The sequence below is a fragment of the Brassica rapa genome, chromosome A04 (genome assembly GCF_000309985.2).
Source record: "Brassica rapa cultivar Chiifu-401-42 chromosome A04, CAAS_Brap_v3.01, whole genome shotgun sequence".
In the NCBI taxonomy this organism is placed as follows: domain Eukaryota; kingdom Viridiplantae; phylum Streptophyta; class Magnoliopsida; order Brassicales; family Brassicaceae; genus Brassica; species Brassica rapa.
In genome coordinates, this window is record NC_024798.2 from 12092055 (window position 1) to 12108001 (window position 15947).

At 32.8% G+C, this 15947-nt stretch overlaps 2 protein-coding genes across 2 annotated transcripts; one reads left to right on the forward strand and one right to left on the reverse strand.

Moving 5' to 3' along the window:
* The first annotated feature begins 21 nt into the window (after positions 1 to 21).
* LOC103864292 lies at positions 22 to 3508 on the forward strand. The gene is made up of 10 exons (XM_033289471.1): positions 22 to 314; positions 465 to 702; positions 798 to 899; positions 976 to 1145; positions 1287 to 1420; positions 1510 to 1687; positions 1778 to 2345; positions 2539 to 2651; positions 2735 to 2981; positions 3066 to 3508. The coding sequence occupies exons 1-10, from the start codon at positions 103 to 105 to the stop codon at positions 3282 to 3284; spliced, it is 2181 nt and encodes a 726-aa protein (XP_033145362.1). The 5' UTR covers positions 22 to 102; the 3' UTR covers positions 3285 to 3508.
* Positions 3509 to 6859: 3351 nt separating this feature from the next.
* On the reverse strand, positions 6860 to 15561 carry LOC103864294 (BAHD acyltransferase At3g29680-like). The gene is given in 3 exon segments (XM_033289483.1): positions 6860 to 11253; positions 11256 to 11349; positions 11352 to 15561. Coding segments are annotated over 3 exon segments (1341 nt in total). The 5' UTR covers positions 11838 to 15561; the 3' UTR covers positions 6860 to 10492.
* Positions 15562 to 15947: the final 386 nt, after the last annotated feature.

The following is a 15947-nucleotide window of genomic DNA, read 5'->3' on the forward strand; positions in this document are numbered from 1 at the left end:
ATAGAGGAGCGTCGGCTTGATTGTCGGCCCATTTATTCTTAAAGGCCCATACTTGAAATATAAAATTTCGGCACTTTCACTTGAAACGACATCGGTTTGTTTATGATTCTCAATTTACGCCTATTTGCATGGGAATGCCACGTGGCACATGAAGACGTTGCCAGTGAACGAGTTCTTTTTTTTTTTTTCTATCAATGTTATGTCACCAAAACCGAATGCGGAAAGAAAAACAAATTCACTAGAGGAAGAAAGACGATGAGGAAGATGAAGCACTTATCCTCCATTGCTAACGACGTCGTTCTTAGATGCTCACGGTATATAGTTCTTCTCTCCCTAGCTATTTTATTTACGGATCTGTGTTTTGATTTAACTTATACAAGGTTAACGATTGATTTCGTTTTTAAGAGAAAAACAAATAGAACCGGTTTAATTTTGATTATGGTTTGTTATGATTGATGTTGAAGGGAGCTAGGGTTAACCATTGATGAAATGGTGGAAGAGTTTGAATGTCAATGGAAGCCTGGAAACGAAGGTACTTCTTACTCCAAGAAGTTTGTAGAATTTTGCAACTCAAAGGTGGCTACTCGGGTTTGTGATCAAAACATACCTGAGAGAATCAAAGATGGTTCTTTTACACGTCTCACGTTCGATATGATGCTGGCCTGGCAACAACCTGATGCTGATGACAACGAGTCTCATCAGGTACCTATTTTTTAACCATTTGAGACTCTGAATCACTTGGTTTCTTGGATTTGGAGTTTGTTAATGCATGTTTACTTTATTACTTGTGTTCAAAGGAAGCAGTAGGTAAGGAGAGTGAAGACAAGAGGATTCAAGCAACCTTATCACCGGAGCAAGACGACATTTCTCTTTTTTATTCAGACATCATGCCGCTTCTTGTAAGCAAATTCTTGTGTGTTGAAACTCGACGGTGACTAACTTTTCAACCTTTGCTTCGTGTGCATTGTTGATTAGGCTGATCATGAACCAAGTGTGGGTGAAGATGCATTTGTGTATTTGGCCTCAATCATTCCTCTCCATGTGGATGTCATCAATGGAAGATACACGTTTGAGACTCTAACCGCTCCAACTGGCCACCAACTTCACTTCCCAGCTTACGATATGTTTGTCAAGGAAATACTTAAGTAACTATTCTTATATATATTTTTGGGTTTTAGACTTTTAGGCTCAGTATGAACCATATTTCTTCTCTTTCAGTTTTTTTTTTCTTTCCTTTCAAATTGCTTCAACTTGATTTATTATTCATACAATTTTTGTATATTAAGGTGTATGAAACATTTGCAAAAGCAAGCAAAGCCTAAAGGGGTCGAATTGGCGGATGATGAGATTATATTGCATGTTGAAGGAACAATGGCTTCACAAAGAGTGGTTCGCCACATTAAAGAAACAAGCTGGCCTGGTTTGGTTTTACTATTATTTATTTTGTTATATGTATTTCAACTTAGGAGTCATATGGCTGCTAAGTTTCTTGTCAAAATCTCGTTGTAGGTAGGCTTACTTTGACTAACTATGGACTATACTTCGAAGCCGCGGGAATTATAAACTATGAAGATGCTCTTAAGATAGATCTTACCAAAGACGGTGCCAGTTCTGCAAAGCCTATTTCTACTGGTCCATGGGGTGCCCCTCTTTTTGACAAGGCCATTGTCTACGAGTCTCCCGACTTGTAAGTATTTCTGCACAAGGATGGTTTAAAATAGTGCTAAGCTACATATATATATATATATTGTTACAATTTAACGTGATGGATTTTTAGTGAGGATGGAATTGTCTTGGAGTTTCCCGAGATGACAAGCTCAACAAGACGAGATCATTGGCTTATGCTTGTAAAGGAGATAACATTAATGCACCAGTTCTTGAAGAAAAACAATGTTCAAGCTCCTTCACAAGTATGGGAAGTCCATTCCAGAACAATATTGGGAATCATACGGTTGCATGCAGCCCGTGAAATGCTGAGAATTTCTCCCCCGGATCCAAAAAAGTTTTTAATATTCAGTTTGTTTGAGGAAGTTCCCAAGGGAGACTTTGTACTAGAAGAGCTCGCAGAGATTAGTATAAAGGTGGGTGCTACCAAAAACCCGTGTAGTGCTAGCTCCATATTGAGGAGTATGAACATGGATCAGCTTGGTAACATATTAAAAGAAGAAGGAGAAGCTCAGTGCAAGGAGACAGTTAAAGAGACTGATCATAAAGAAGAAATGCTTACTTCTCTTGAAAGTGCAGTAAATCAAACGAGAGAAGAGGAAAGGGAGATTGAAAAAGCTAAAGCTACAACAACTGAACTCGAAGAAGAAGGGATTACTGAAAGTGTGGCAGTTCTTATGGTAAGAAAGATTTTTGTGATGGGTTAGCATAGTGAACAATAGCAATTAAAATGATTTGGCAAATCATATTATATATATATATATATATATATATTTTTTTTTGACATATTATATATTTTGGTGGCGAAAAAAAGAAAAATATGAATAGTTGTTTTATGGTGTATTGAACTTACGATAATGATGCATCTTGCAGGAGTTGATGAGGCCATTGCAAGACGCAGTGCCATGGTTCCAGGAAGTGCTTTATTGGGAAAGGCCTTCTCGTACGCTTTTTGTTCTAGCCATAACTATTTTGATCGTCTACAAGTGAGTTTAAAGTAACTTCTAATCTAGAATTCTAATTGTTTGAAGTATATGGTATTAATCCTGAAGACAAATTGATGTTACAGGGAGTGGGTTGGCAAGGGTATAGCTGCTTGCTTAATATGGTTGGTGGTTAAAATGGCTCAGAATAGACAAAAGAGGGTACATACAAAAAAGGAGGATGAGGTAAGAGTGAGCACCGAATCTGACCAAACAGTGACCGAGAGCATTGTGTCGGCTCAATATGGCTTGATAAGACTTCACCAGTTGATGCAACATGTCAACATCACAATCATGAAGTTGCGATCCATATATACATCCAAGGCTACCAAGGTAACTATCATATGATATATGTAATTCGATAATAGTTTTTGTTATTTAGAAATTGTATTCTTTCTTACTCCTCTTGGATCATAGCATGCAAACATGGTGATGGCGTCGATGTTAGCTTTGGCAAGCTTCTTTGCGGTGGTACCGTTCAAGCTGGTCATCATATTTGGTACAATATACTGCTTTGTAATGACATCAAGTATCGGGAAACGCATGAGCAACGATCAGAGTAACCGGAGAATGAAAGAGTGGTGGGATTCCATACCCATTGTTCCCGTTCGCGTACTGGACTCTTCTTCCAAGTAATCCACATAATGTGAGTTTACTAAGGCGACTGTTTTTCGTTCTTTCCTATAATAAACTAAATAGAGAAATAATGTTCAGAAAAAAGTTATGTTTTGTAAAATATTACAACCATATGTCACCATAGGTCCATAACTATTATAATAAATAAATTACAGAGTGTATTTGTTTTCATTTTCATGGATACTTTTGATTAACTATTAAACTAAGAAAACTTTCATATTTTATTCGTCTGCTCTGGAATTTTATTTTGATAATACTATGTTGTTAGTTCAAACTTTAAAGAAATTCTTCAACATGTGTCTTGAAGTACCCATAGATAGAGTATGTTGTAATGTTAAAGACCGTGTGTTGTGTGTTACTGGTTTTGTTAGGGCTGGATATAGTTGCGTTTTGTATTTGTTATTCAGTATCTTTGACTCATAAAACCAGGTAATAGTCTCGACTAAGGGTATGACTGGTTTTTCCGCTACCATCCGCAAACGCAGCTTTTGCGGTTGGTAGCGGTTGTTGGCATTTTGCAACAATCGCTCAAACCGCTCCAAACCACTCCAAATCGCTCTGAACCTCATAAATTCAAAAGCTGGTTCCAGCTAGCGTTTGCGGTTGCGGGCGGTTGCGGGAGGATAAAAAAAATTCTTTTTTTTCCAAAACAATATAAATACAAAAATAAAAATATTCAATAAAAAAATAAATTAGAATTATAAAAATGCTAAAATATATCTATTATATTTTAATTAATATTATAAAACTTTAAATTAAAAATATTTTCTATAATTTTAAAAAAAATTTAAAGTATAACTTTCTAAATATAACTTTTATATATATTATAATATTATTATTTTTGATATTTTTATAATTGTATAAAATGTAAATATTGTTAATTTATTATTTAACCGCTGCTGCATTTAGTAGTTAACCAGTCATAAGTATCCCGCAAACGCACCAATTTCTAACCGTAGAACCAATCGTACAAATCTCTTAAAACCGCTAGAAACCGCAACCACCCGCATCCGCAAACTCCCGCAACCGCAACCGCAACCGCTGGGTTGAACCAGTCAGACCCTAAGAGTCTGACTGGTTCAAACGCAGCGGTTGCGGTTGCGGTTGCGGGAGTTTGTGGATGCGGACGGTTGCGGTTTCTAACGGTTTTAAGAGATTTGTACGACTGGTACTGCGGTTAAAAATTGATGCGTTTGCGGGTGACTTATGACTGGTTAACTACCAAATGCGTTAATAGTCAATTAATAAATTAACAATATTTACATTTAATATAATTATAAAAATATCAAAAATCATAAAATTATAATAAATATAAAATTTATATTTAGAAAGTTATAATTTTAATTTTTGAAAATTGATTGAAATGATTTTTATTATAAAATTTTATAATATTAATTAAAATATAATAGATATATTTTAATATTTTCATAATTTCAATTTTAAATTTTTTATTAAATATTTATACTTTTGTATATATATTGTTTTAAAAAAAAAGAAAAAAATTTTACCCTCCCGCAACCGTCCGCAACCGCAAACGCTAGCTGGAACCAGCTTTTAAATTTATGAGATTCGGAGCGGTTTGAAACGGTTTAGAGCGATTTGAGTGATTGTTGCAAACCGTCGACAACCGCTACCAACCGCAAAAGCTGCTTTTGCGGGTGGTAGCGGAAAAACCAGTCGCCTCCTAAATCGAGAATCAAATAATTTGTTAAAAAAATTTTTTGGTTTAATGTTATAAATAACTAGCATATATTTAACCAAGTTGCTTTGGTTTAGTGGTATAGGAGCTCCAGTTGGAGTGCCCGCCCTGATTTCAAGCTTTGGCCACTGCGGAATTTAACATATAGGCTGCAGCATCCGAGACCGAAGACCGTTACACGGTGAACCACATGGTGACGCCCTGGCAGCGTCCATACTCACTTCGGTCTCTAGTCTGGACCACCTCGGTGAGGCCACGATACTCGGTTAGCAAAAAAAAAAGAAAAAACTAGCATATAGAATAAGTATCAAATATTAAAATCCCTTATATATTAAAGGAGAAGCATTGTAATAAATGCATTCACACTATAATAGACACGTGGCAGCCTCACAATGATTTGATAATAAATATGTTAACGCGTTCACACTATATTCATAAATATGTTCACACTATATACTTTGTATTTTTTTTTGAATATAAAACTCATATGCATGGTTCCAATAAAACTTTGGATTTTTCGGTTCGAATCAAAACAAATAACGAATCAAAAGCTAAACTATATATATATTATTTTTATTGTTTACCGATAAAGTTGGGAAAAATATTTATAAGTTTTGATTCAATTCGTTATCCTTTTTGAATTGAACCAAAAAATATGGATATCCGTAACTTTACGAAGCAAATCAACTACTACAATTAAAGAAAAGCAAATCACAAATACCAATATTTTTAGGAGCGATTATCAAATTCGATCTATTATATGCATATATATACATATATGTACAGAATTTTATATATATATATATATATGTTATATATATTATAGTTTATATAAGTTTTACAATATTTTTATAAATTAAATTTATTATATTAGGTATTAAAATTTAAAAAGTAAATAATATTTTATTTTTGTAATAAAACGTTATTATTAAATTTTCAATTATTTTTTAAATTTTATTTACGGATCAAATCGGATATTCTTTAAAATTCTAAATCATTTCGAATATCATAGTCACCGACTATCCAAGTGGCTAAAGATTGAATCGACATGAATGCCTCCAAATACTCGGACATTCGATCTGTGCCCACAACTATTTATGGATACAGTTGAGTTTTTTATATAAAAAAATTCACTAATGTCAAGGCCTTTTAATTTTTAATTAATTTTAATTTTATCTTTCATGTATTATTTAGAACAAAAATGTCATTAATATTAATTAACAATATCTTTATATATTTGTCATTTATTTTTATATACTTTTACATACACATACATGTGCACCTTGAGGTGAGCACTTTATAAGTGTTTACCACTACTGAAGTATCTATTTTTTTTCTGGAAGTTGAAATATATTTTTTCTTAATGCTTCTTTCACTACCGACCAAATTGTAGTGAAATGATTAGTCTTAATAATTTTATTTTCTTTTTCTTGAACTATTATCCGTTTACAAACTATAATATGAAACTATTGATTCGACATGACGATTATCTAAAATTTATAACATAAAAATAAACAAATAATAATAGTTTTTGGTTTTTACCAAAAAAAAACTAAAAAATCAAACATTCTAACAGAATAAACCAAAAAATAAGTTAAAACTGAACCAATATCCAGATTAAACAGATTTAATGTGTTTTTATTAAAAATAACGAAACTACTAATCACATTCCGCGCAAGGCGCGGGTTATTACCTAGTTGTAATTATTTGGCGCTGTCTTGCTACATGTTTTTACTCAAAAACATTTTCTAAATTACGGTAAAATATTTTATTCATGCCACAAGTAAATTAATTAAATGATATATTTGTCTAGTGTTTTGGAGTTTTGTCCTACTCCACATCAACTAAAACATAGGAAAGCCATAAGTCTTTTTTATAAATAAAACTTTTTTATAAATAAAAAACTTGTTTCGTGATATTCAGTTTTTTTTTTTAATTTTCAATAGAATAACAATGTAAACCAAACTACTTGTAAGTAAATAAAATCTGGGCAGATATTTAGTATTTTCTGGCCGTATTAGCAAATCATGTATGTATAAAGTGGACGCGGATATAGTAACAAGTGCAACCAAAATAATGGCTATTTTCCATGTGCTCATCTCTAATTATGATACAAAAAATTATAAAATATATCGACTATACTAAAAATATTATACATGTAAAATAGATAAATAATTTATTAAATAATGTGCAAGTATTTACAAATAACAAGTAATTGAATAGACAATTATTTTATAATCCGTTATTTTAATAAATACTAAAATTCATAAATATTCTTCTTTTTAACAAATTAATTACAAGTCAAATTTTTATTACCCTTCTGGAACGAGATTATTTCGTGATTTCTATAAATCATTTGTGTAACTACTTTAATTTGTTGTTTAATTAAGGGCATAATTGGTTTCCATATAACAAGAATAAATAAGACCCAAACTGAATTGTATGGAAACAAATGTGTGCCTCGACTTTGTTTCATTAATTTTTGTTATGTTTGTTTGACCAAACTTTATATATAAAGACTAACTAAGGAGCATGCAAGACTTTAAAAATCATTTACAACCAACTCAAAAGTTATTATAAAAAGAAACTACATATATGCGGAAAATGGAAAGCAAGAAATCTTCACATGCTGGAGCATCTTTCCTCCTGATATCAACCATTTTCTTATTTTTCTTGTCACGTAAGTCATTTGTTTTATAAGATTTATACAAACTGAATTATTGTGATGATCTTTGAATGCATAGTTACATTTTCATTTTTGAAAATCAAATACAGGACAAGCAAGTTCGTATCAAATAAACCCTTTAACAAAAAAAAAAAAAAAAAAAAAAAAAGTTCGTATCAAATGCTCATATATATGTTCGGGTTTGAGCACATCATGTTCTGAATGCAAAGCCGAGTGCGAGTCAACTTATGGAGCATTATGTATACAAGAAAACTCCAAATCCGATCGTATAATTTGTTGTTGCAAAAAAAGTCCGCCTCCATCATATTATGGTCCCATTGAAGCTCCTTCTTCGTAATCATAATATAAGATTGAATGTGTTCCATTTTGGTTCTATCGTATTATATTAAATAAAAATGTCAAAGCTTACATTTAACAAGAATAGAATAAACATCATAAATTCATTTCATCATATATTTCTTCTAATAATGTCACATTCTTAAATCTTATCGTCAAATAACTTTTTATATAAAGTTTTATGTTTCATAATCTAACATGATCACTGTTCAGTTTACAGCCATGTTAACACTACGACTGAAATTTGTTCATAAGTTTCTTCTTCGTTAATTAAATGGAATGGAGAACAGAGACGCGGCAACATAATAATTGAAGCTTTCCGGTGTTGGGGGTGTCGCCGAAAAAGCAACACATCATCTTTCAGAGGTCGAACCTCATCTCTTAGCTTACGTAGAAAGATTTTTTTTTGAGAAAATAGCTTAAGTAGAAGCTATTCGTAAAAATAACCCTAAATTTTATTCCAAACAATTTTTTATGAATATCTAAATGATAAAAGTGAACATAATTCAAACAGAAATAAAAAAAAAATATTCAAAAAAAAGATGTAATAATAATTTATAAGGAAATAGTATAAAATTAAGAAAATATATAAATATATCTTTATCAGTGTATAACTTTGTATATGTACCATCTTATTCTATTTATTTTTATGATAATTTGATTTTTTCTTTTTTTTAATAAATGGTATAATTTATATAGAATTACATTATCATACGTTATTTCTTTTTGTAACACAGCTCACGCGTATAGTGTTAATTAGCTTTAGTTATAAAAAAAAGCTATCAGTCAAATTTGATTCGACTCTACTGTTAATTTTTTTTTTGATCTATGGATTATATATCACTAAACACTGAACAAACTACAACAAAAAAAATCAAAGGCTAACTGATACATAATAATATCAGTATATCACAGAAGCCAGTAGCCGGACAACCACCCGAAACCACAACCCAGACAAAAATAAACGCACAACTAAAATTATACAAGACATACACCTAATAAAACCAACGAACAAAACAGACTTCACCTAAGTCCAAATCCAACGCCGAAGAAAAATCAAATGAGTGAGCTCTTAGACAACCGAGGCGCCGGACATCTGTTCAATTGGGTTTTTAATATTTTGACTACTAGTAAGTTACAGTAAGTCAACATAGTTAGCTTTTAGGCTTTTAGCAGACAAAGACATCCACAGAAGAAACGTTGTGGTTTTAGTTATCCAAATTTACATGAACGAACTTCTAAATCTTGACAAAAAGTTTGAACTTTGAATAACAATACTCTCAATAAACAAGTCAATAGTTGACCCCAAAAAAGCAAGTCAATAAGAAGATCGAAAAATTAAATAGTTGCAATTTTGGAAAGATACATTTTTACCACGACTATTCAAGATAAAATTGTATGGAAAGAAATTGGTCTCTTGGCTTTTGTTTAATTAATTGTAAATTTTTCTGCCCCGTCAAAAACTATATATATAAGGAGCATACAAAAACTTCTTCAAAAATCTTTAAACAACCAAAAAAGCATAAACTAACATAATATCTAACGAAAATGATGAATATCAAGAAACTTTCACATGTTTATGGGACATTGTTCCTTATGATATCAACTATTCTCTTCCCTTTCATCTTACGTAAGTCATTTTTATACATTTAAATACAAAAACTGAGTTATAGTAATAATAATATATGATATATGGTTACATTATTGATTAGTGACAGGACAAGTGAGCTCGTCGAGCGATGACGAGAACGAACTATGTAACTTTGTGAATGCATGTTCGGGTTGCAAAGCATTTTGCAAAGCCAAAAATAGTTATGTAAGAGAATGTGTAGATGGAGGTCCCGATCTTCAGATTTGTTGTTGCACCAAAAAGCCTCCCCGTGTCGTCATACCTTAATTTCTTGAAACCTTCTTCATAATCGTATTATAGAGAAAATGGTGACAACAATATATGTATAGAGAAAATGGTGACAACAATTTCCGATCAGATTTGGTCAACATATCTTTATACATTTGACAAAATAAATCAAAGAAATGAAAGTAATTTGATCATATTTCATCGATATAATAATTTTACATGCATAAAAATGAATTGCCATAGAAAATGAGTCAACCCCAATGTTATTTAACTTTAAATATTGCAATAACGTTATAATTTATTTCTTTTTCTTTTTTTTTGTGCTACCGTTAAATTTATTTCTAAATGCACATTATGAAGTATCTTGACAATCATTTAATGCGTCTAATTCTGGTATGAAAGAAAATATATGGGTGACAACAATTTTACAATACCATCAAGACCGATTGGGGATATTCTCTCACTACCCAATAATTTTTGAGAATCCAAAAAAATATCTCTCGACAATTACTAGTTACCGTTTCTTAAAACCTCCCGCAAAAATATATAATCCACCATATTTATATATAATCAATCAGAACACCATAGCATAGCAATGAAAAAATATGCATAGTCAGGATCAATTTTACTCAGTTGTCTAGTCCATTTGTGAAAAGAGAAATAAAAACATCCATCTCACATTTCTTCAAAGAGACGCCAATCTCGACGCCACCAGTTCCATCCCTCCTTGCCGACATAGAGATCTGATTGTTCCCGTAAATGGACATAACCTCGGTATTAACGGGTCTTCCCCACCCGAAATCTTACCCGTACATCCCAAACTGGTTAGACCCGCTAACAGATAACGCCTGTGTACCCATCTTGAAGTTCTTTTTTCCTTCCTCGTACTGCTCCCATATTGACTCAACTCCTCTTGAACCGCAACCTTTGACCGAATCGCTTAGAATCTTGACGCCATTAACGAAACCATCTTCTCCCAAAAACATCTTCGCCTTGTATTCATCTAAAACGACGGATACGACACAGTTTCCGAAGTAGGTCTCAGGAACCGGCGGGTCTAACCGGTTTCTGAAATCAGCAGCGTACCTAAACCGAACCGGTCGATCTGGTTCGCCTCCACGCGTCTTCACCATGCAGGTCCATACATATGCGAACGTGACTACGAACGTTGACAAGTGAAGATCAGCAGAGTACGTTGACTCGTTCTTGGCTCTCTCCTTAAGTTTATGGACGTTTTCTTGATTTATCTCTAGCGTGATCCGGACAACGTCGTCATCGACCTCTTTGAAAGGAGACAGTCTTAGGCTTCTTGCGTTATCTTTGTCGAGATACGACATAAGTTCGAGGATCTTTGGTTCAAGTCCAGCTGGAACGTTGATGATCGAACGATAGGTAAATGAGAATCTTGTTGTATGGTTCCATATTTACAGATATGAGCCCATGATTTGTAAAACTTTGCCGCCGTTTGTCCGTCCATGACGGCATGGCCGCATGGTGGTCTGCGGAACCTATGCAGAAGCCTTGGTTCGGGAAGAGAGTGATCTGGAGAGACAGGACAGACGCAGAGTCAGAGGAAACTGGTAACTCGGGCACCAAAGCGCGTAACTCAGCCTTAGGACGAAGCCCTTTGTCGGAGATGCGAGAGAAATCAGCGCTAGACTCGGCCACTGTGAGAGACACAGTGTCTTCCGGGAAGACAACGATGTGTGGCTTAGGATCTTGTGGGTTCCACTTGAGGTGACCGGAGAGTGGAAGGAAGTGCGTGAGGGTGAGGGAAAGAGATCGCTCGAGTTTAGGGAGGATCACCGAGTAGAAGGCGTCGTGAGATGACTCGGTGAGTCTATAGAAGGTGACTCGCTTGGTGGGGCTGCTCTTTATCCACAAAAGATCAAAGAAAGTGAGTGGGAGGATGAGAGGTTCGACCGAGTTGGTTTCAGGGCTGATCCGGGAGATCTTGATCACGTTTACCGCCATCTTTGACAAAGTTAGTCTCACTTTGAGTCCTCGACTCTATAAAAGATTAACAGACACACTTTTGATGGCAACTTAGTGTTAGAGCACCTCCAACGGTTTGGAGCCCCACCACACTTTCTTACAGCTTTTATGTTATTATTTTAACTAAACTTTATTTATGTAATTAATTTTGTTTATATTTAAAAGCTCAAGTGCTAATAACTTGACATTTAGAGCACCCCCATCAGCAAACTCCACCAGTCTCTCGATTTTCAATGTATATTTTTGATTATTTTAATTTTTTTAGTTTGACTTTAGAAAAAAAAAATCAGTAGCCGAACCATTTGCGGGCCGCCATGTGCCGTGGGGCCGCGGAACAGTGTTGATACGGGTTCATAGTGGGGAGCTTTTGTGATACATGTTCATAATAAATGGCTATTTATATTTTTTTGGGGGAACTGTGTGAACCTCTCCTCTTGATACTCCAACGCAGATGCCCTTACTAATATACAAAGAGTTTCTAAAACAATGGTGGCAGAGGACCTTTTACTCTCTCTCTCTCTCTCTCACTTCAACTTTTTTCTTATTTTACATTTTTTATTTATTTTGTAGATACTGTCTTCATTCCTATACGGCTGGAGGTGCTCTAACCCATTTGTTTGATAATGCCAAATTAATCAACCTTTATTACTAATTAATTAATTAATTAATTAGGTAGCTATAAAATAGAGCATGTAAAACATGGTTGTTAATTAGGGACTTATTATTGGGTTCACCCCTAGGGTCCACCAACCAATACGATTATGTTATTTCGTATTTGATATCTTTTAAAAAAGAAACAAAATATTCTCAAGTTATATTATGTTTTTAAAATAAAAAGATAAAAACTAAATAAATAAAAATAGTAGTAATTACAGAAAAAAATATTTTAAATAAAATAAAATAGTAGTAGTTACTAATTTTATTTTTGGTCAAAAAAACTAAACTAATCTTCAAATAGTAATTCATATATCGATAGTAATTAAGAGAACTATAGTGAAACCTTTATAAATTAATAATATTGCGACTACACCAAAACTATAATTTTTTTATTAATTTATATAGATATTAATTTATCGATATACTAATTGAACCAAAAACTCAATTTAGAACTATAAAATTATATTATTTTATAGAGATTTTTAGTGTATATTAATTTATAGAGTATTAATTTAAAGAGGTTATACTGTACAATAATATTCATGGAGCATAAAAAAATTTAGAAAATATTACTCCCTCTGTTTCATTATAAGTGTCATTTAGACATTTTTCATACATATTAAGAAAATAATTGAAATGTATTTATGTTTTCATTAATTATTTCTAATTGACCAATGATATTTGAGATAAATAAGTTTATTTATTACTTGTAAGTAGCAAGTAATCGAACAAGACAAGTAACTTGCAAGTAACATATTTTTGAACAAGTACTTGAAATAACAAGTACTTGTTTCCGACAAGTCAAGTACAAGTCGAAAAATTCATTGTTCGTTCAAGGCAAACCAAGTATCAAGTATATCTAAAAAAATAAGTACCCGCCTTCGTCCACCCCTAAAACTTATCTCTATTTATAATTTGACCCAAGTCCAAGTATATAATTACACTATCTAATTTATATACTAATATCTTTAATTTTTTTATTTTGTATTGACAATTAATTCTATTAAGTCCATAATTTTTGAAACGTAAACAATATTGTATAATCTTGGAATATTAGTATTTTTTTTTGTAAAAAATACCAGTACTAATATCTGACAATATTAGTTCTAATCGAAAATTGCTATGCTAAATCAAAAAATTACTCTATACCACAAAACGTATTTAAGAACAATGATCACTAAAATAAACAAAATCGATTACAAAAAAACAAACAAAACCAACTATTACTTATATATACATACTAATCACAACATTATATAATTCTTCATATAAATTAAAACTAAAGAAAATGATACAAGAAAAATAACAACCAAATAGTTATATGTTATAAAATATATGTTTAGAAAATAATTAATCATGCGTTTTAAAAGCGCGGATCAAAATCTAGTTTATGAGTTAAAGTTAAGTTTCCTAACAAATTGATATTGGATTAACTAGTTTTCCAATTGCTTCTAATCATGCCATATTAGCAAAATTGAATTATAATTAAGTGACACATCAGCAAGCTTAATTTGTAAATATTACAAACTATAATGTTACTATTTTTATATGATTCTCAATTAATATATAGGGATAAACTACAATAAGAACATCTCATAAACTACAAAAGGCTAATCCAAGTAACATACATCATTCATCATTTTTATGAGCCCAAAAGAGATACTACACCGAGGGGATTATCATTTATCAATCATCGCTATGGTTTTAATGTAAGAAGTTGATTCTTCAGATATCAAACCTATAATTCCAGCATCAAATGCAATGTTCTGAGGACATTTGAAGCAACATCCTCAACAAGTCTTGTTCATTGTGCTATATTCTGATGATCAGAAAATTTGTTGTTATGTACTACCTACTAGCTAGTACTGAAGCTACTAGCTAATAACTTTTAACACAGTTTCATTCAAGTACTAGCAGCAAATACTTGAAGCACTTTAGCCTTACATGTCCAATATCTCATTGAGTATTTTTACCTTCTCTAACCATTCACTAATCAGATGCTAATGGATCATTTATTCTCGCACTATCCATCTTTTGCCTAATACTCAGATTCAGTTCCCCTATAACATGAACACCCAGTAACCATGCTTACTTTTTGAATAAATAATGATAAATTCAGTAGTAGATATAAATACTAAATTACACTAGAGCGATTTGCGTAGAAATTCTAGTAAGATGGCAATATTTGCGTCCATGGAAAAATGGAAGGCCCAAGGGCAAGGCCCAGTTGTATTGGGTGCAAAAAGACAGCATTACCCCTATCGCCTTTCCTTTTACGTAAGAAGCTGAAGCGATTTTTAATCATTCCATGCATGTAATCATTAGAAAATATATATATATATAAGCTGTTTATATCAGTATAGCCCAATTATGTAAGAGTAGCCTTGTATGACTATCGGTATAGCCCGATTATGAGTTCGTATTGTAATCATAAATAAAGCATTCCCCTCCCCTTTTATATTTGTGTTTGTCTAGCAACGAGTTATTTCATGATTTGTCTTGTTTGTGTCACTAGGACGGATAACTGCATTTCTTGTTCTACAACTTAGACGGTTAAGTTGCAATTAATAAGCGTCTTAGATGGCTATATAGACTTTAGCCGGTCATTCAAGTTTAGCCGTTCATTCAAGTTTCCGTTTAAATAACTTACATTGTCTCTGATTTGCTACATTGTCCGGTTAAAAGTACATGACATAGACTTAGACGGTTGCTAAAGCTTTATTAAGATAAAAAATTAGAACAACTTACATGAAAATAGACTTACACAATGTTCTTGAATTGTTACATTATCCGGTTAACAGTCCATGGAAAAAATACTTAGACGGTTGCTGAAGCGTGCCAGGTCATCTAGGCTTAAACGGTTGTTTCTGGTATGTTACTTTATCCGGTTAAAAGTACATGAGAGTAAACTTAGACGGTTACTAAAGCTTTAATAAGATGAAGAGTGGAAACAACATGAATTGCATCGAGAGATTGAATACGATTAACCGGTTAGATAAACGATTAGCTTTAATAAGATAAAAATTAGGACAACATTCAAAAAGTGGATATACCAAAAAGAGTAGAAAACAACATTGATTCCATCGAGATATTTAGAAGATTAGCCGGTTAAAACGGAGAATGGAACGAGATTTAACAAACTCTGATAACTGCGGATTCGTCGGTGAGGGGTTCATCGCCGAGATTGAACCGATGATTACGCTGGTGATTCTTCATCAGACAGGGGAACGGAAAGGAGATGTCGGGGACTGAGACGGCAACGAGAGGTGTGAAACTGAAACCGGAACGAGGGTCTGAAACTGAAACCGGAACGAGATAGTCGGAAGTTTTATGATACCATATTTCTGATTTTGGAGGAATTTGGATGAAAGAGGTGAGTTGTGTTGTTTTTTTTTTTTTGACTAAAGGTGAGTTGTGTTGTTTTGCGGAGAA